The 15,339-nt window shown below is 37.3% G+C and overlaps 1 protein-coding gene across 1 annotated transcript in view; it reads right to left on the bottom strand.

Moving 5' to 3' along the window:
- Nucleotides 1–15,339, bottom strand: part of SPATA16 (spermatogenesis associated 16) — a 236,938-nt gene that overhangs the window by 60,422 nt on the left and 161,177 nt on the right. Inside the window, exon 6 of the mRNA XM_046002990.1 lies at nucleotides 8,833–8,980. Coding sequence (XP_045858946.1) covers nucleotides 8,833–8,980 — 148 coding nt within the window. The remainder of the gene's footprint in view (nucleotides 1–8,832; nucleotides 8,981–15,339) is intronic.

The following is a 15,339-nucleotide window of genomic DNA, read 5'->3' as shown; positions in this document are numbered from 1 at the left end:
AGGGAATACAAGCAGGAGTGGAAGAGGGAGAAGCAGGATTTCCACCGAGCAGGGAGCCCAATGCGGGGCTTGATCCCAGGACCCTGGGATCATGACCTGAACTGAAGGCAGACGCTTAAAGACTGAGGCACTCAGGTGCCCCAACATTTTCATATTTTTAAGAACAGAGAATTTAGTTCTCTATATGAGGGATTTCTGTACTTTGGGAATGATTCTCTGTTTCTAACAAGAATACTGTGGTACAAATGTAAGATTATTTATCATCTTTATCACCAAACTGGCCGTAATACTTTCATAAAATATTGGGGAATGGGCCTTTAATTCTATAACCTTTTCCATTTGAGAAAGTGAGTTACAAAGAGGAAATAGTCTGATCTTGAAAACTCATGATCATGATAAAATTATAACTTTATTTTATTTTTTTTATTTATTTGACAGAGAGAGACCACAAATAGGAGAGAGGCAGGTGGGGGGGGGAAGCAGGCTCCCTGCCAAGCAGAGAGCCCGATGCGGGACTCGATCCCAGCACCCTGAGATCATGACCTGAGCCAAAGGCAGCAGCTTAACCCACTGAGCCACCCAGGTGCCCCTAAAATTATATCATTTTAAGGAAAAAAAGAATAAAATGAGGAATTTTTAACTTCTTGTTCTAGAAAGCACAAGAATGTATTATCCTTACTGGTGAATGATGGCTGAACAAGAACAGGGTTATAAATTTCAGTAACAAGCAATTCTTAAAGGTCTATTTTAAAACAATATATTATTCCTCTGACATACATATTTACTCCTGGGAGTTAAATTGCATTGGAAAGACAAAATATGACTCTATCCACCTAAGTGTTAGAGTAATTGATATCTGATCCAGAAAACTTTTCTATTAAACATTACTAAGCATAGATCCATTACTGAATATTTATTTATTTAGCAAATAAATCTTGATATTTTCATCAAGAGGAGACAGGATATGCTTATTGTATTACTTTATTATTATTAAAATACAACCATGCAAGAATAAGAACTATACAAAATTACATTATTTTGCTGGAATATATGAATAAAAATCTTGAGCAAAATCTTTATAAATGAAAACATAATAATTCTGGGGCTGATGAATTATTATTTGTTTTATATACCCTGACTACTCGGCATGAATCAAACTGGATTTTTCTTTAAATAAGAAAAATGGATAGCTACACTGCTAAAAATTCAGTAATTTTTTTTTCTCTGAGAAACATAATATAATACAGCTTAAGATTTTAGCTGGTCTTACCATATTCTCCAAATAGCAAAGGATGCACAGTAAGTTTCTGAAGATGTATAAGCCTGGGTCATCCCAGAAGGCAGATTTGAATTTTAACCTTCCCTCATCGGTCTTGTAGACCTTAGAAGGGCAATATGGTTCTAGTGCCTGCCACTGAGGGTGAAGTGGATTTTTCTCATAATAAATCATTCATTTAGTTGGTCTATTCAGTAAGAAGATTAAAAATATTCATACCTATACACATCTCAAAATTGATTTATTTTTATAGCTTTCCCCTTTCCATCTGTTTTTGTGGAAATCCCTGACATGGTTGACTGAATTGAAGGTTAGCTAGAGAAAAATATACTGCCCCGGAAATCTTTATTGTGAAAACTCTACCTGCTCATTACCGCCACCTCTGCCAGCTATTGCTGGGCTCACTGCACTGTCACAAGACCGAGGAGTAAAGAACTCAACACTATCTAGGCTTGATGAAGGTGACCTGGAGTTGGGCAGAGTTTCTGAGTTGGAGGTTTGTCTGCCAGCCCATCTGGGAGAATTGAGTGTTAGTCTCCAAGTTTTAATGACAATAACTACTTATCCAGCACAACATAGACAGGTAACTCTTTATCCAAGATCTTCAAGGTATAGATTTTATGACCTTCATCTGTTGATTATTTATTTTGATGAACTTTATAATTTAGAAAGTCTTACTTATGGCCTAAATTTCTCTTGCTGCAATCAAAACTACATACTTGTGTTCTGCTTTCCGTGGGCCATCAGTGGGTCTCCTGAAATATTATTTTTCCATTGTGGGTACAAACATGTGTGCTTGAGAGCAGTCACCGGTAGCTGTATGGAGGAGGATGAGTGAGTGTGAAGTAGAAAAGAATGTATACAAACTGAGTGTTTCTGAGGGAGTGTTTATTCAGTCACTGAGTTCACAAGAATTTATTGTGTGCATTGTGGATAGAGTAACAAGCTGCCTACCTGTTATGATATAGGGCAGTGCAGTAGAGTAAACCTAGACAGTTTAACAACGACAAAAACACCCAAAACAAAAGACCTCCAAATCCAGAGTTCAGTGATTTAAAGTAAGAGAATTTTGTTTTTTGCTCATGTGGGTCTTTAGAGGGGTGACCTTCCACATGGTCATTCAGGGATTCCAAGCTTTTGTCTGTGGCTTCTTCGGTTTCACAGTCCTATCTACAGTGGACAGGGAAAGATTCTGCATTGTAGGTTTTTATGGGCCAGGCCTGAAAGTGGCATGTACTTTTTCTGACACATTCTGTTGGCCATTACTCAGTCACAGGGGGGGCTGGAAGTGTATTTTAGTTACATACACGAGAGGAAAAAATAACTTGGTAAACAACTAGTTAGTCTCTGCCGCTTTCAGGGGGGAGGATTTCTAGTTCCAAACTGCTCCCTTGTCTGTTTTCTCCTCCATCATTCTTTTAATTAGAGTCAGCCTTCCATTCCACCATTAGAGCTTAGGTTTTAATTGAAAATATTTTCCAGAAGAGTGGAAAAATATAGTCCAATATTTACCCTAATTACAAACTACTAAGGTCAGGTCCTTTCTTAGGAGCAGGTATATTCTAGCACTCCCTAGAACAGAGTCTGGAATATATGTGCCTAATAAACATTTGATGAATAAATGAATAGATGAACAAAGCACCCATCTCCATTGTTGATCCTCTTTTTGTCTTGAGGATCTTGGGATTCTGGAGCATCAAGAAAGGGAGAAGAGACATGGCAGAGTAACACAGAGAATTGGATATAAGGCTAAAACTACTCCCAGTCTTTAGTGGAGTACAGGGGATTTTTTGAGTAAGACCCAGAAAGTGACTGGGTTCACTAGCCAGCACTCTGGCAGGGAAAGGGAATCTCAGAGAATGGCTCTAGTTTGGGCCAACTTATGTGGTGAGGGTGGTTGGTGTACATATAAAGAAGCATCTACATCAAAAGGCAGCATGGAGAACTCATACAGGTATCCTTGGGCCACCTAACGTGTCACATAAATGAGCCCATTTGGTCGTGCTCACAAACAGTGGTGACCTCATGTTGCATTAGCCATGTAATCAGCAGCTGCAACAGCCTGCACCAGACTTCGAAAAAAAGAATCTTTCCTCATATATCCACTGACCTTTTTGGGCAATGCTTGAGCTCTGTGAAAGGTGAACCAGACCGGGAAAGCAGAAAATCCCATGGAAAAGGGGAGGGAAGCTGGTGAATTTGATTAGATAGTTAGTGAAGGAAGATTAAATTTTATTTTTTATTTTTTTATTTTTTTAAAGATTTTATTTATTTATTTGACAGAGAGAGATATAAGTAGGCAGAGAGGCAGGCAGAGAGAGTGAGAGGGAAGCAGGCTCCCTGCCGAGCAGAGAGCCCGATGCGGGACTCGATCCCAGGACCCTGAGACCATGACCTGAGCCGAAGGCAGCAGCTTAAACCACTGAGCCACCCAGGCGCCCCAGGAAGATTAAATTTTAGAAATGACTGAAGGAGGCATAATATTCCATTGTATATATGGACCATATCTTCTTTATCCATTCATCTGTTGAAGGGCATCTTGGCTCTTTCCACAGTTTGGTGACACGGAAGACATTTGTAGTTAAAAAAAAAAATTTCTACATCCATTTAAAAGACATGGTATAAATAAGAAAGGATACAGAGAGCTCAAGAAAGAGTTCCTAGAAATTAGTGATTGAAGAGGAGAAGTGAGTTTGGGGAAATTGGAGGAAGAGATGAACCATGGGAGACTGTGGACTCTGAGAAACAAACTGAGGGTTTGGAGGGGAGGGGTTGGGGGATTGGGTGAGCCTGGTGGTGGGTATTAAGGAGGGCATGTATTGTATGGAGTACTGGGTGTGGTGCATAAACAATGAATTTTGGAACACTGAAAAAAAAAAAAAGATTGAAGGAGACTGAGTCCATGGGAATGGGATTGAATATATTACTGGCTCTGAACAGACCAAAGATGAATATGTATAGGTTAAAAAAAAAAAAAAAAGTCTGTTTGCACACATCTGCTTTGCTATGTGCCTATTTGTTGAAATAAATAAGAGTAAATTTTTGGCAGGATAGAAGTTTCTTAAATTCTATCTACAAGACAGAAAAAAGGAAAATCCTGGTTTTGGAGAAGTGTCAACAAAACAAAATAACTATTCTCTTTGTGTGACTCACTTTCTAGCTACTGCCTTTACCTACTGATGCCTGCCCTAATCTCTTGGTACCACCTATAAGAGAGATACAGATGCTAAAGATAACATTTGATGTTCCCTTTTCCTATGCTTTAGGTCCTCACTCACATTAAAATTGCATGGGGGAAAAAAGCCAGACCACAGACTGTACACATACAGTTAATAACAGTGGTTTCACTACCATTACAGCAATGACTTTGGGGAGGATCCTTCCCTGATTTGTACCAGTCAAGTAATGTCATCAGTGCAATAGCATTGATCACCTAAAGTACAGGTTCTACAGGGGAAGCACCTAACCAATCCCAATGAAATTTAAAATTCTAGACTATTTTCTCTACCTCCACTTTCCCTCCAGAAGCTGTGTCTTTCCTCTCTAGTTTCCTTATATAGCACTGTCATACTCCAGCAATTAGTAGTTATAAAATAATAGAAACAATCATTAGTAACTTATTATTATCTTCTTTTCCAACATATAAGATCCTTTAGCATGAATCATCTTGCCAATAGATTATAATTCATCTTGATAACAGGTTTGATAGAGTTACATGAGACATGAATCTGGCTCATTAAAGTTATTATTGTTTTTAAACTCTGAGTGGCAACAGTGCTTCCAAAATATTAATTAATCTTCATGACTTCTCTGTAAAGTAAGTTAAATATAACTAAACTCATTCTACCAGTAGAAGAATTGTCAAATAGGTGATATCCTCAATGAATTTCTCTTCATTACCAACGGATCTAAGAATAGATATGGAAATAGCTGAATCTAACTCATTTTCCATGACACTAGATAGACATGACTCTTGTTTGCTATTAAGGCTACCCCCCCAAAACTCTTAATATATCCATAATAAATAATAAATGCTTTATAGCAATTAGCAAAAAATGTGAGTTCTGAAACATTCTTATCCACCTCCTTACAAAATGCTCAGAGTAAATCAGCATCAATGGTCATTATAGCATACACTATGGTTTCTTCTCTTCCCTTACCTTGCCCTTAAATTCTCATTGTTCTTTAGAGATTCAGTATTCAATCATCACCATTTATATTTATGTAATACGTTTCCTCTAAAGAGCTTGAGGCATTGTGGTGAAAAATAAGGGCTATGTAGGACCTAAATTTAATGCTTCTGTCACACCTCTGCTCTTATCAGGTGAAAATGGTACAGCTCAATAGCAAGGACATGGGTTCAAATCCAAGGCCTGCCAACACTGATTTGCTATGCATCTTTGGAAAAGCTATTTGTTTTCTCTGGTTGCTGTTTTCTTGTTTCAAAATGAGTATCATCTTACTCCACAATACCTGGCACTTTAAAAGTGATCACTAACAGAGTACATTATTAATCATATAAATCAGTGACTTGGTCCCAAACCATGAAAATAAGGAATGAAGGATTCTTAATGGGAAGATGTGATATTAAATATGTGTATTTAGAGATTTTCCTTATCATGTTAGCCATTGCGTGGCTTTGTTTTTGTCCTAATTCAGAATAATGGTTGGCACATAGATATTAAAAATGATTTTTGAATGAATGAATAAAAGCCAGTGTCTTCCAAAGACAAAAAGAGGGAAAAGGGAGAATACCAGTGTTGTGTCCTCTATGTATACTTGACCAACCAGATCTCATTTGGATATCAATGATCCAAGAACGTAAGGAAAGAGGGAAGTTTGAAGTGTGAGATAGATGGAAGAAGGAAAGTAGAAAAAGGAAGCATTGGAAAACTTTCATCTTCTGGAAAATACTATAATACTCCAGTTTACTGATAAGAAATATGGGGAAAGGTAGCATTTTACTACAGGTTATTCCTTCATTTAAAAAAAATTTAGAGTTTATGGATTTCCTGGTTAGCTCAGTCAGTTAAGAATCTAATTCTTGATTTCATCTCAGGTCATAATCTCAGGGTTGTGAGATTTAGCCCTGCATCAGGCTTCCCGCTCAGCAGGGAATCTGCTTCTCTCCCTCTCTTTCCACATTTCCCCCTGCACTCTCCCTCTATAAAATAAATGAATGTTAAAAAAAAAAAAAATCTTAAGAGTTTCTAGAATTTATCTCTCCTTTTACTTATTTTTGAAAAGATTAATTTATTTATTTTAGGGAGATAAAGAGTATGTGAGTTAGGGAGGGGCATAAGGAGATGGAGAGAGAATCTCAAGCATACTCTACGCTGAGTCTGGAATCTGTTGTGGGGCTCCATCCCAGGACCCTGAGAGCATGACCTGAGCTGAAATCAAGAGTTGGATGCTCAACTGACTGTGCCATCCATGTGCCTCTACCTCTTCTTTTAAAGTATAGAAACATCATAGCATAAGGAATATTGTGCTAGACCTAGAGGACTAGTTCTACTTTAAACCTTAAAATAACTTCCCATTTCAATTCATCAGATTAAAAGAATGTATCCCTAAACAATCCTAAAATTTGTATGGAACCATAAAAGAACTCAAATAGCCAAAGCAATCTTGGGAAAGAAAAGCAGAACTGGAGGTATCACAGTCCAGATTTCAAGTTATATTACAAAGTGGTAGTAATTAAAACTGTATGGTACTTGTATAAAGATAGACACATAGATCAATGGAATAAGACAGAAAACCCAGATATGAAACTATAGTTATATGGTCAATTAATCTTTGACAAAGGAGGAAAGAATATCCAAATGGGAAAAAGATAATTTCTTCAACAAACGGTGTTGAGAAAACTGGACGGCAACAAAATGAAACTGGACCACTTTCTTACCCCATACACAAAAATAAACTCAACATGGATTAAAGACCTAAATGTGAGAACTGAAGACATAAAGCTCTTTCTAGAGGGCACAGGCAGTAATTTTTTTGACATGGGCTATAGCAAGTTCTTCTAGATAGGTCTCCTGAGGCAAGGGAAATAAAAGCAAAAATCAATGATTGGGACTTCATCAAGATAAAAAGCTTCTGTACAGTGAGGGAAACAATCAACAAAACTTAAAGGCAACCTATGGAATGGGAGAAGATATTTGCAAATGACATATCTGGTAAAGGGTTAGTATCCAAAATATATAAAGAATCAATACAACTCAATACACAAAACCCAAATAATCCAATTAAAAATGGGCAAAAGACATGAATAGGCATTTCTACAAAGAAGACATACAGATGACCAACAGACACATGAAAAGATGCTCAATGTCACGCATCATCAGAGAAGTGCAAATCAAAACTACAATGAGATACACCTCACAACTGTCAGAATGAAATCAACATCTGAAATCAACAACACAAGAAACAATAAGCATTGGTGAGGATGTGGAGCAAGTGGAACCCTCTTGTGCTGCTGGTGGGAATGCAAACTGGTGCAACCATTGTGGAAAATAGTATGGAGGTGCCTCAAAAATTAAAAATAGAATCACCTTATAATCCAGGAATAACGCTACTGGGTATTTACACAAAGAATATAAAAGCACGAAGTCAAGGGATACATGCATCCCAATGTTTATTGCAGCATTATTTACAATAGCCAAACTATGGAAGCAGCCCAAGTGTCCACTGACTGATGAATGGATAAAGAAGTGATCATATATATATATATATATATATATATATAATTTATATTTCAGCTATAAAAAAGAATGAAATCTTGCCATTTGCAACAACCTGGGTAGAGTTAGAGAGTTTAATGCTAAGCAAAATAAGTCAGTCAGAGAAAGATAAATTCCATATGATTTCATTCCTACGTGTAATTTAAGAAACAAATGAACAAAGGAAAAAAAGAGAGAAGCAAGCAATGAAACAGACTCTTAATTATGGAGAACAAAGTAATGGTTACCAGAGGGAAGGTGGGAAGTGGAATATGGGGGAAATAGGTGATGGGTATTAAAAAGTGTGGAGGTCGAGAAAAACTAAGGCCACCTCAGATTTAGCCTTAGCAGAAGTACAGCATATTAGCTCTGGCAGCCATCTCAGACCCCTGTGCCCAAGGGCTGAACTTCCCCCCACCCTGCTTTAGTAAGCCCCACCCTGCTTTAGTTCCAGAGACCCCCACCCTGCTTTAGTAACAGGAATCCCCACCCTGCTTTAGTAACAGAAACCCATAAATACTCCTGCCTTAACTAAGCTCAGGGTCCAAGTCCCTACTCCGCTGTGTCGGGTATACTTGGGCCCAAGAATAAACTTGCTGAATAAACCCTCGTGTGTTTACATCAGTGTTGGCTCCTTGGTGGTCTTTTGGATGTGAAAACTCGGGCATAACAAAAAGTACACTTACAATAATGAAAAAAATACACTAAAGTGAAAAAAAAAAAAGCAACAACCCAACAATGTACTCCTAAAACTAGAATAATAAACAAATAAACCAGAAATGGCCCTGAATTTGTTTTAATAGAAATAAAAATATCAACTGATATCTTGAATATTACCTGTATAGATATATTCCACATATGCAGGATGAGTTTTTGTGAAAACCTCTCTTACTTTCTCTATTTTATCAGCTCTGATTTTTGTTGCAAATGGTGTGTACATAACTGAGAAAGATTCTGCTCTGGTGATGGCTTCTTCAATCATGGCCTGAGAGGAAGCAAACAACCCATTTGGCATCAATAACAATATATAACTCTTTACGAATGTAAAAAAATATAATTACCTTTATGGATGATTTAAAAATCTATATACTGTACTGCAAAGATAACATATTTTGGTCCTAAATATTCATTAGAATAAAATTTTAATTAGTTCTGGAAATACTATTTCATATTAAGAAAACCAATTAAATGAGGAAAGTTTGTAAACAGGCACCTCTACACAGAGCATGCTTTAAGATAAAAATAAAAATTCTATTTTCCAAGGTGTCATCTTTCACTTGATTTTAAAAATCAAATTCTTAAGTCTAACATAATTATCCTACTTTTTAAAAATAATTATCTTACTCTTGAACAGACATTGATGAGCAATTTGTACTTTAAAAAAACCAATTGAAATATCTAGAGCTAAGTATTTTCTATAAATAACACAACAAACTAGACAAAGTGGTTTTTTTTTCTCCTTCTTCCAACACATGGGAAAGCCTTTGGAATAAGAAAAACCTTCTTAGCTTCCTCCCACTAAAGCTTCCCTTCCCTCCAGATCACAAGAGCCGCTTGAGATGGATTTGGCTATTTAAGAATTTCTTTAAATTTTCTTTGCTCATGTACCTTGCTTGATAAAGCCTGCCATCATCCTGAGCTTCCTGTTTTAACTAGGTCCATTACTGTTTGAAACAGACCAAAAAGAAAGTTCTGTGGAGTTTTAAAAGGAATTTACTCCTTTCCTACTTTTCCTTCTAATGAGGCTTAAACTTTAAATTAAAAGCAGAAATTTCCATAGTTATCTCATTTTTCTGAAAATAGCACAGTCATATTATAAAAATTCATATTTATTTATAGGAATATTTTTTTCAGTGACTACTAAGAGTGCCAACAACCCTAAGGAAAAATAATAGATTTGAACTGTCCAACAAAAGAAAAACCATTTAACAAACAGCAATTTATATTATTACCAGCATTAGCATTTTGTAAACAAGTTTCTGATTGATATTAAGAGCAATAAGGAGACGATTTTAAACTGAGAAACCTAATTTAACTTGTTCACTGCCTAATCCATTTCTCAGTGACCTCAAATGGCCTCTTCTGATCATCTATATAATGTAAAAGAGCAGCTTTGTAAGCATTTTCTGGGTACAAAGAGTCCTTCTTTCTCTGAGACTTTCATTAGAAAATTATGTAAACTTTGTAATTTACATTTTAAAGTTGTTGTGAGGCAAATTTCTGAATGGCTGAATGAAAGAACTTAAATTGCCCACAACATTGCCCTTTCCAGGTTTGAGGAGGGGAACAAAGAATAGAACTCTGGATTCCAAACCCAGAGCCAGCACTCTGTGGAGACAGCAATGGATTACGAACGTGCAACAGGACGTGGGTGCCGAGGCCTGGTTGCCAGCTTTGGAAGGCTAACAAGGTTCGGAATTCAGAGATGTGGATTGAGAACTCAAACATGGTGTTTAGGCACCAGGTTCTGGTCCTCCAGCAAAAATAAAGATCCTTTATACTAAGTAGGAGAATAATTTTTCCAGTTTGGGGCTTAAGTTTGTTCACTCCTGGAACCAAACAGGGGATGGCCTGTCCAGACCAAAAATGTAAGTAGTCATACCTAGATGAGTGTGGAGGATATGCTGAAGAGGGAAGCTCTTTTAGACCTCACACTCTGAAGGTCACAATTTGGGTCCCCCCAAAATTGGGTACCCCAATAATGGGTCCGTGATTAAAGAAGCGAGACTGATATAAAGTGAAAGTCAAGCAAAGCTTTATTTCGCACCAAGCATCAGGAATCAGACCGACAGTCAAACACACCAGTCGGGGCCGCCCCTTACAGAGGACAACCGCTCCCTGCTTTCCAGACTAACTTTTATAGAGCAAAGGCCATGTGGTTGGGCTTGGCCACACACAGGTGGCTAATTGAATTACAATTCACCCCACAGTAGCCATAGAAACTAGCCCATCACCTTGATAGCTAGGAGACAGTATGCGCCCCCACTAATTGAATGTCTCCACCTGGCCTTACCCATCCTTGTACTTGGACTTTGTTACGTGGGACTGGTTTCCGGGACTTGCCTCTAAGCAAGTTCCCCTGGGTGGGGGCAAGGTCAATCCAAATTTTACAACAAAATGACAGTTCAACCGGGGTGGGGCTGCTCTGGCTGAATAGGCCCTTACAACAATCTGAATTTTTTATGTTTGGCAAACTGTTCCTGTATTAGCTTGCAGAGTTGCTATAATGAAGTATCACAGACTGGGTGCCTTAAAGGATGGAAATTTATTTTCTCATAGTTCCAGAGGCTAGAAGTCTGAGATCAAGGTGTTTATCTGCAAGGTTGATTTCTTCTTAGGCCTCTCTCCTGGGCTTGTAGATGGCTCTGAAGCTTCTCCTTGTGCCTTTACATTGTTTTTTTTTTTTTTTTTTTTTTCTCTGTGTTATTTTTGTACTGCAATCTCCTCCTCATCAGTAGTATTGGATTAAGACCCACCTAAAGACCTTTTTTGAACTTAATTACCACTTTATATGCTCTATTTGCAATACAATGACAATCTATAGCACCCTAGGACTTCAGCATATGAATTTTGGGCAGGCACAATTCAGTTTATAATACTTCTGAACTCTCAAATAGCTTTTCTGACAGTCTCTTTAAATATCTTAATGAAGGGTGTTTTGCCTTAAATTCTGGATCAAAAAACATTAATGAAATTATTTAATCCTTTGGTTTGTTTCCAGAGAGACATTAACAGTTTCCTAGTTAGGCCAGAATAGAAGAAAACACTCTCTCCTGGGGCACCTGGGTGGCTCAGTGGGTTAAGCCTCTGCCTTCGGCTCAGGTCATGATCTCAGGGTCCTGGGATCGAGCCCCGCATCGGGCTCTCTGCTCCGCAGGGAGCCTGCTTCCTACTCTCTCTCTGCCTGCTTCTCTGCCTACCTGTGATCTCTGTCTGTCAAATAAATAAATAAAAATCTTGAGAAAAAAAAAAAAAAAGAAAGAAAACACTCTCTCCATACCATTTCTTTTCCAACTGCTGGCAGCGTAAGTGACTGCTGGCAGGGGAACTTTGCTAAGCCATCACACAGCAGTGACACTAAGACTCCTGCCCAAGAGCCTGTACCAGCTTTTTTGCAAGTGGCAGAAGCGTGGTTTTTGTGTGGCAGCTTGATCTGTTCATTTAAGGCACTGTACTCTTCTTGGCTTGATGCTCAATGAATTGTATTTAGGATTTCACAGGGCTCTCCACTCAGTAGGAGAGTATGTGCTAGAGCATGGTTTCCCTTTCTCCCTAATCAGAGCCAGTAGAAACAGGATCTTTTTTGTGGCTACTAGGGTAAATTGTAATTCAATTGGTCACCTAGCATCACTGTAGAGTTTCCTGGGTGTGTTACATTTTCATTGACCACCTGTGCGTGGCCAGGCCCAACTACATGGCCTTTGCCCTTAAAAGCTAGTCTGTGAAACAGAGAAGGGTCGCCCTCTCTTGTAAGAGGTGCGGCCCCGAACGTTCGGTTAGATTCTTGATGCTTGCCGTGAAATAAAGCTTTGCTTGACCTTCGCCTTATATCAGTCTTGCTCCTTTAATCACGGACCCGTTATTTGGGCATAACAAAGGGAATTTTTGACTGTTTGGGTTAGACATCAAAATATCAGGTTTTTGTTTCGTGATGGTAATAATTTAGTAATATAGGGTTGGGCTTGTTTTTCATGAAGAGTTTAATATCAGCAAATTGAAAAATTATAATTAAGGAATTTTAAACACTAGAATATTTTGTAATAATCATAGCTATTAAAATACAGATTGTAATGTATTTTTTATCATCACTGAAAGATTTTCCTTGATTTGAACATAAATAGAGGAAGAGACCAGGTGAGGAATTGTGTTTGTAAAAAGCTGTACTAAGAAATCTGTTTCATTTCTACACACGAATAATGAAGCAGCAGAAAGAGAAATTAAGAAATCAAGACCATTTACAATTACACCAAAAATAGTAAGATATCAGGGAATAAATCTAACCAAAGAGGTCAAAGACCTGTACTCTAAAAACAATAAGACACTGATGAAAGAAATTGAAGATGGCACAAAGAAATGAAAAGATATTCCATGCTTGTGGATTAGAGGAATAAATATTGTTAAAATGTCTGTACTTCACAAAGCAATCTACATATTTAATACAATTCCTATCAAAATATCAATGGCATTCTTCACAGACATAGAGCAAAGAAAATATCTGTGGAACCATAAAAGAACTCAAATAGCCTAAGCAATCTTGGGAAAGAAAAGCAGAACTGGAGGTATCACAGTCCAGATTTCAAGTTATATTACAAAGTGGTAGTAATTAAAACTGTATGGTACTTGTATAAAGATAGACACATAGATCAATGGAATAAGACAGAAAACCCAGATATGAAACTATAGTTATATGGTCAATTAATCTTTGACAAAGGAGGAAAGAATATCCAAATGGGAAAAAGATAATTTCTTCAACAAACGGTGTTGAGAAAACTGGACGGCAACAAAATGAAACTGGACCACTTTCTTACCCCATACACAAAAATAAACTCAACATGGATTAAAGACCTAAATGTGAGAACTAAAGACATAAAGCTCCTTCTAGAGGGCACAGGCAGTAATTTTTTTGACATGGGCTATAGCAAGTTCTTCTAGATAGGTCTCCTGAGACAAGGGAAATAAAAGCAAAAATCAATGATTGGGACTTCATCAAGATAAAAAGTTTCTGTACAGTGAGGGAAACAATCAACAAAACTTAAAGGCAACCTATGGAATGGGAGAAGATATTTGCAAATGACATATCTGGTAAAGGGTTAGTATCCAAAATATATAAAGAATCAATACAACTCAATACACAAAACCCAAATAATCCAATTAAAAATGGGCAAAAGACATGAATAGGCATTTCTACAAAGAAGACATACAGATGACCAACAGACACATGAAAAGATGCTCAATGTCACGCATCATCAGAGAAGTGCAAATCAAAACTACAATGAGATACACCTCACAACTGTCAGAATGAAATCAACATCTGAAATCAACAACACAAGAAACAATAAGCATTGGTGAGGATGTGGAGCAAGCGGAACCCTCTTGTGCTGCTGGTGGGAATGCAAACTGGTGCAACCATTGTGGAAAATAGTATGGAGATGCCTCAAAAATTAAAAATAGAATTACCCTACAATCCAGCAATCACCCTACTAGGTAATTATGCAAAGAATACAAAAATACTGATTCAAAGGGACACATGCACCCTGATATTTATAGCAGCATTATCAACAATAGCCAAATTATGGAAGCAGCCCAAGAGTCCACTGACTGATGAATGGATCAAGAAGAGGTGGTGTACAAAGGAATCTTATTCCACCATAAAAAAGAATGACATCTTGCCATTTGCAATAACATGGATGGAGCTAGAGAGTATTATGCTAAGCAGAAATAAGTCAGAGAAAAACAATTCACTCATATGTGGAATTTAAGAAACAAAACAAACTAGCAAAGGAAAAAAAAAAGAAAGAAAGAAAGAGAGAGGAAAACCAAGAAACAGACTCCTAACTATAGAGAACAAACTGATGGTTCCCAGAAGGGAGGTAGATGGGACAGATGGGTTAAATAGGGGATGGGGATTAAAGACTGCACTTGTTGTGATGAGCACTGGGTAATGATGGAATTGTTAGATCACTATATAGTACACTTGAACTAATACTGCATTCTATGTTAACTTACTGGGATGTAAATAAAAACTTAAAAAAATTAAGCTGTATTAAAAGTAAAGATAGATTTCAAATGATACTTTTTGACAAAAATTTTCTGCAACTGAGTTATTCTTTCCCAATGTGTGAGTTTCTCTGGTGTCAATACATGTTACATGTGTATATAGAATAGGGAAAACAGTCAGTCCACATGTCCTGTTGGTAAGTTTACATTGCTGTTAATTATGCTTTCTCTGTTGCTACATATAAAAAAAGCTTTGCAATTAGGTGTTTACATTTGGGGCTCCTAATAACTCTCTATTGTTAGCCTCAGATTTATCAAGTTTTAAAGCTTATAGTTACATAAACCAAGAATGAATGTGAGCAGCTCATTTCCTCTACAAACAGTAACTTATAATAATTTCTCCTTGTTCTTTAGCTAAACAAAAAGAGCCATTTACTACCTCAGAAATCAATTTGCCCAAGATAATTTTGTAACAAGGGACATGATGGGGGAGACAGGGAAAGAGGGATATTCCATCAAGAGTAAAGGAAAAATCATCAAAATAGAGGGAAATGATGACTAGCAAAAAAGAAACAAAATTTGCTCCCTCTTCTAAATACAGGAAGTTGCTACTTCCTGGTAAATTTT

Source organism: Meles meles, chromosome 4 (genome assembly GCF_922984935.1).
Source record: "Meles meles chromosome 4, mMelMel3.1 paternal haplotype, whole genome shotgun sequence".
Taxonomy (NCBI): Eukaryota; Metazoa; Chordata; class Mammalia; order Carnivora; family Mustelidae; genus Meles; species Meles meles.
Note: the sequence above shows the minus strand (reverse complement) of the source record. Positions and strands in the feature narration are given on the sequence as shown.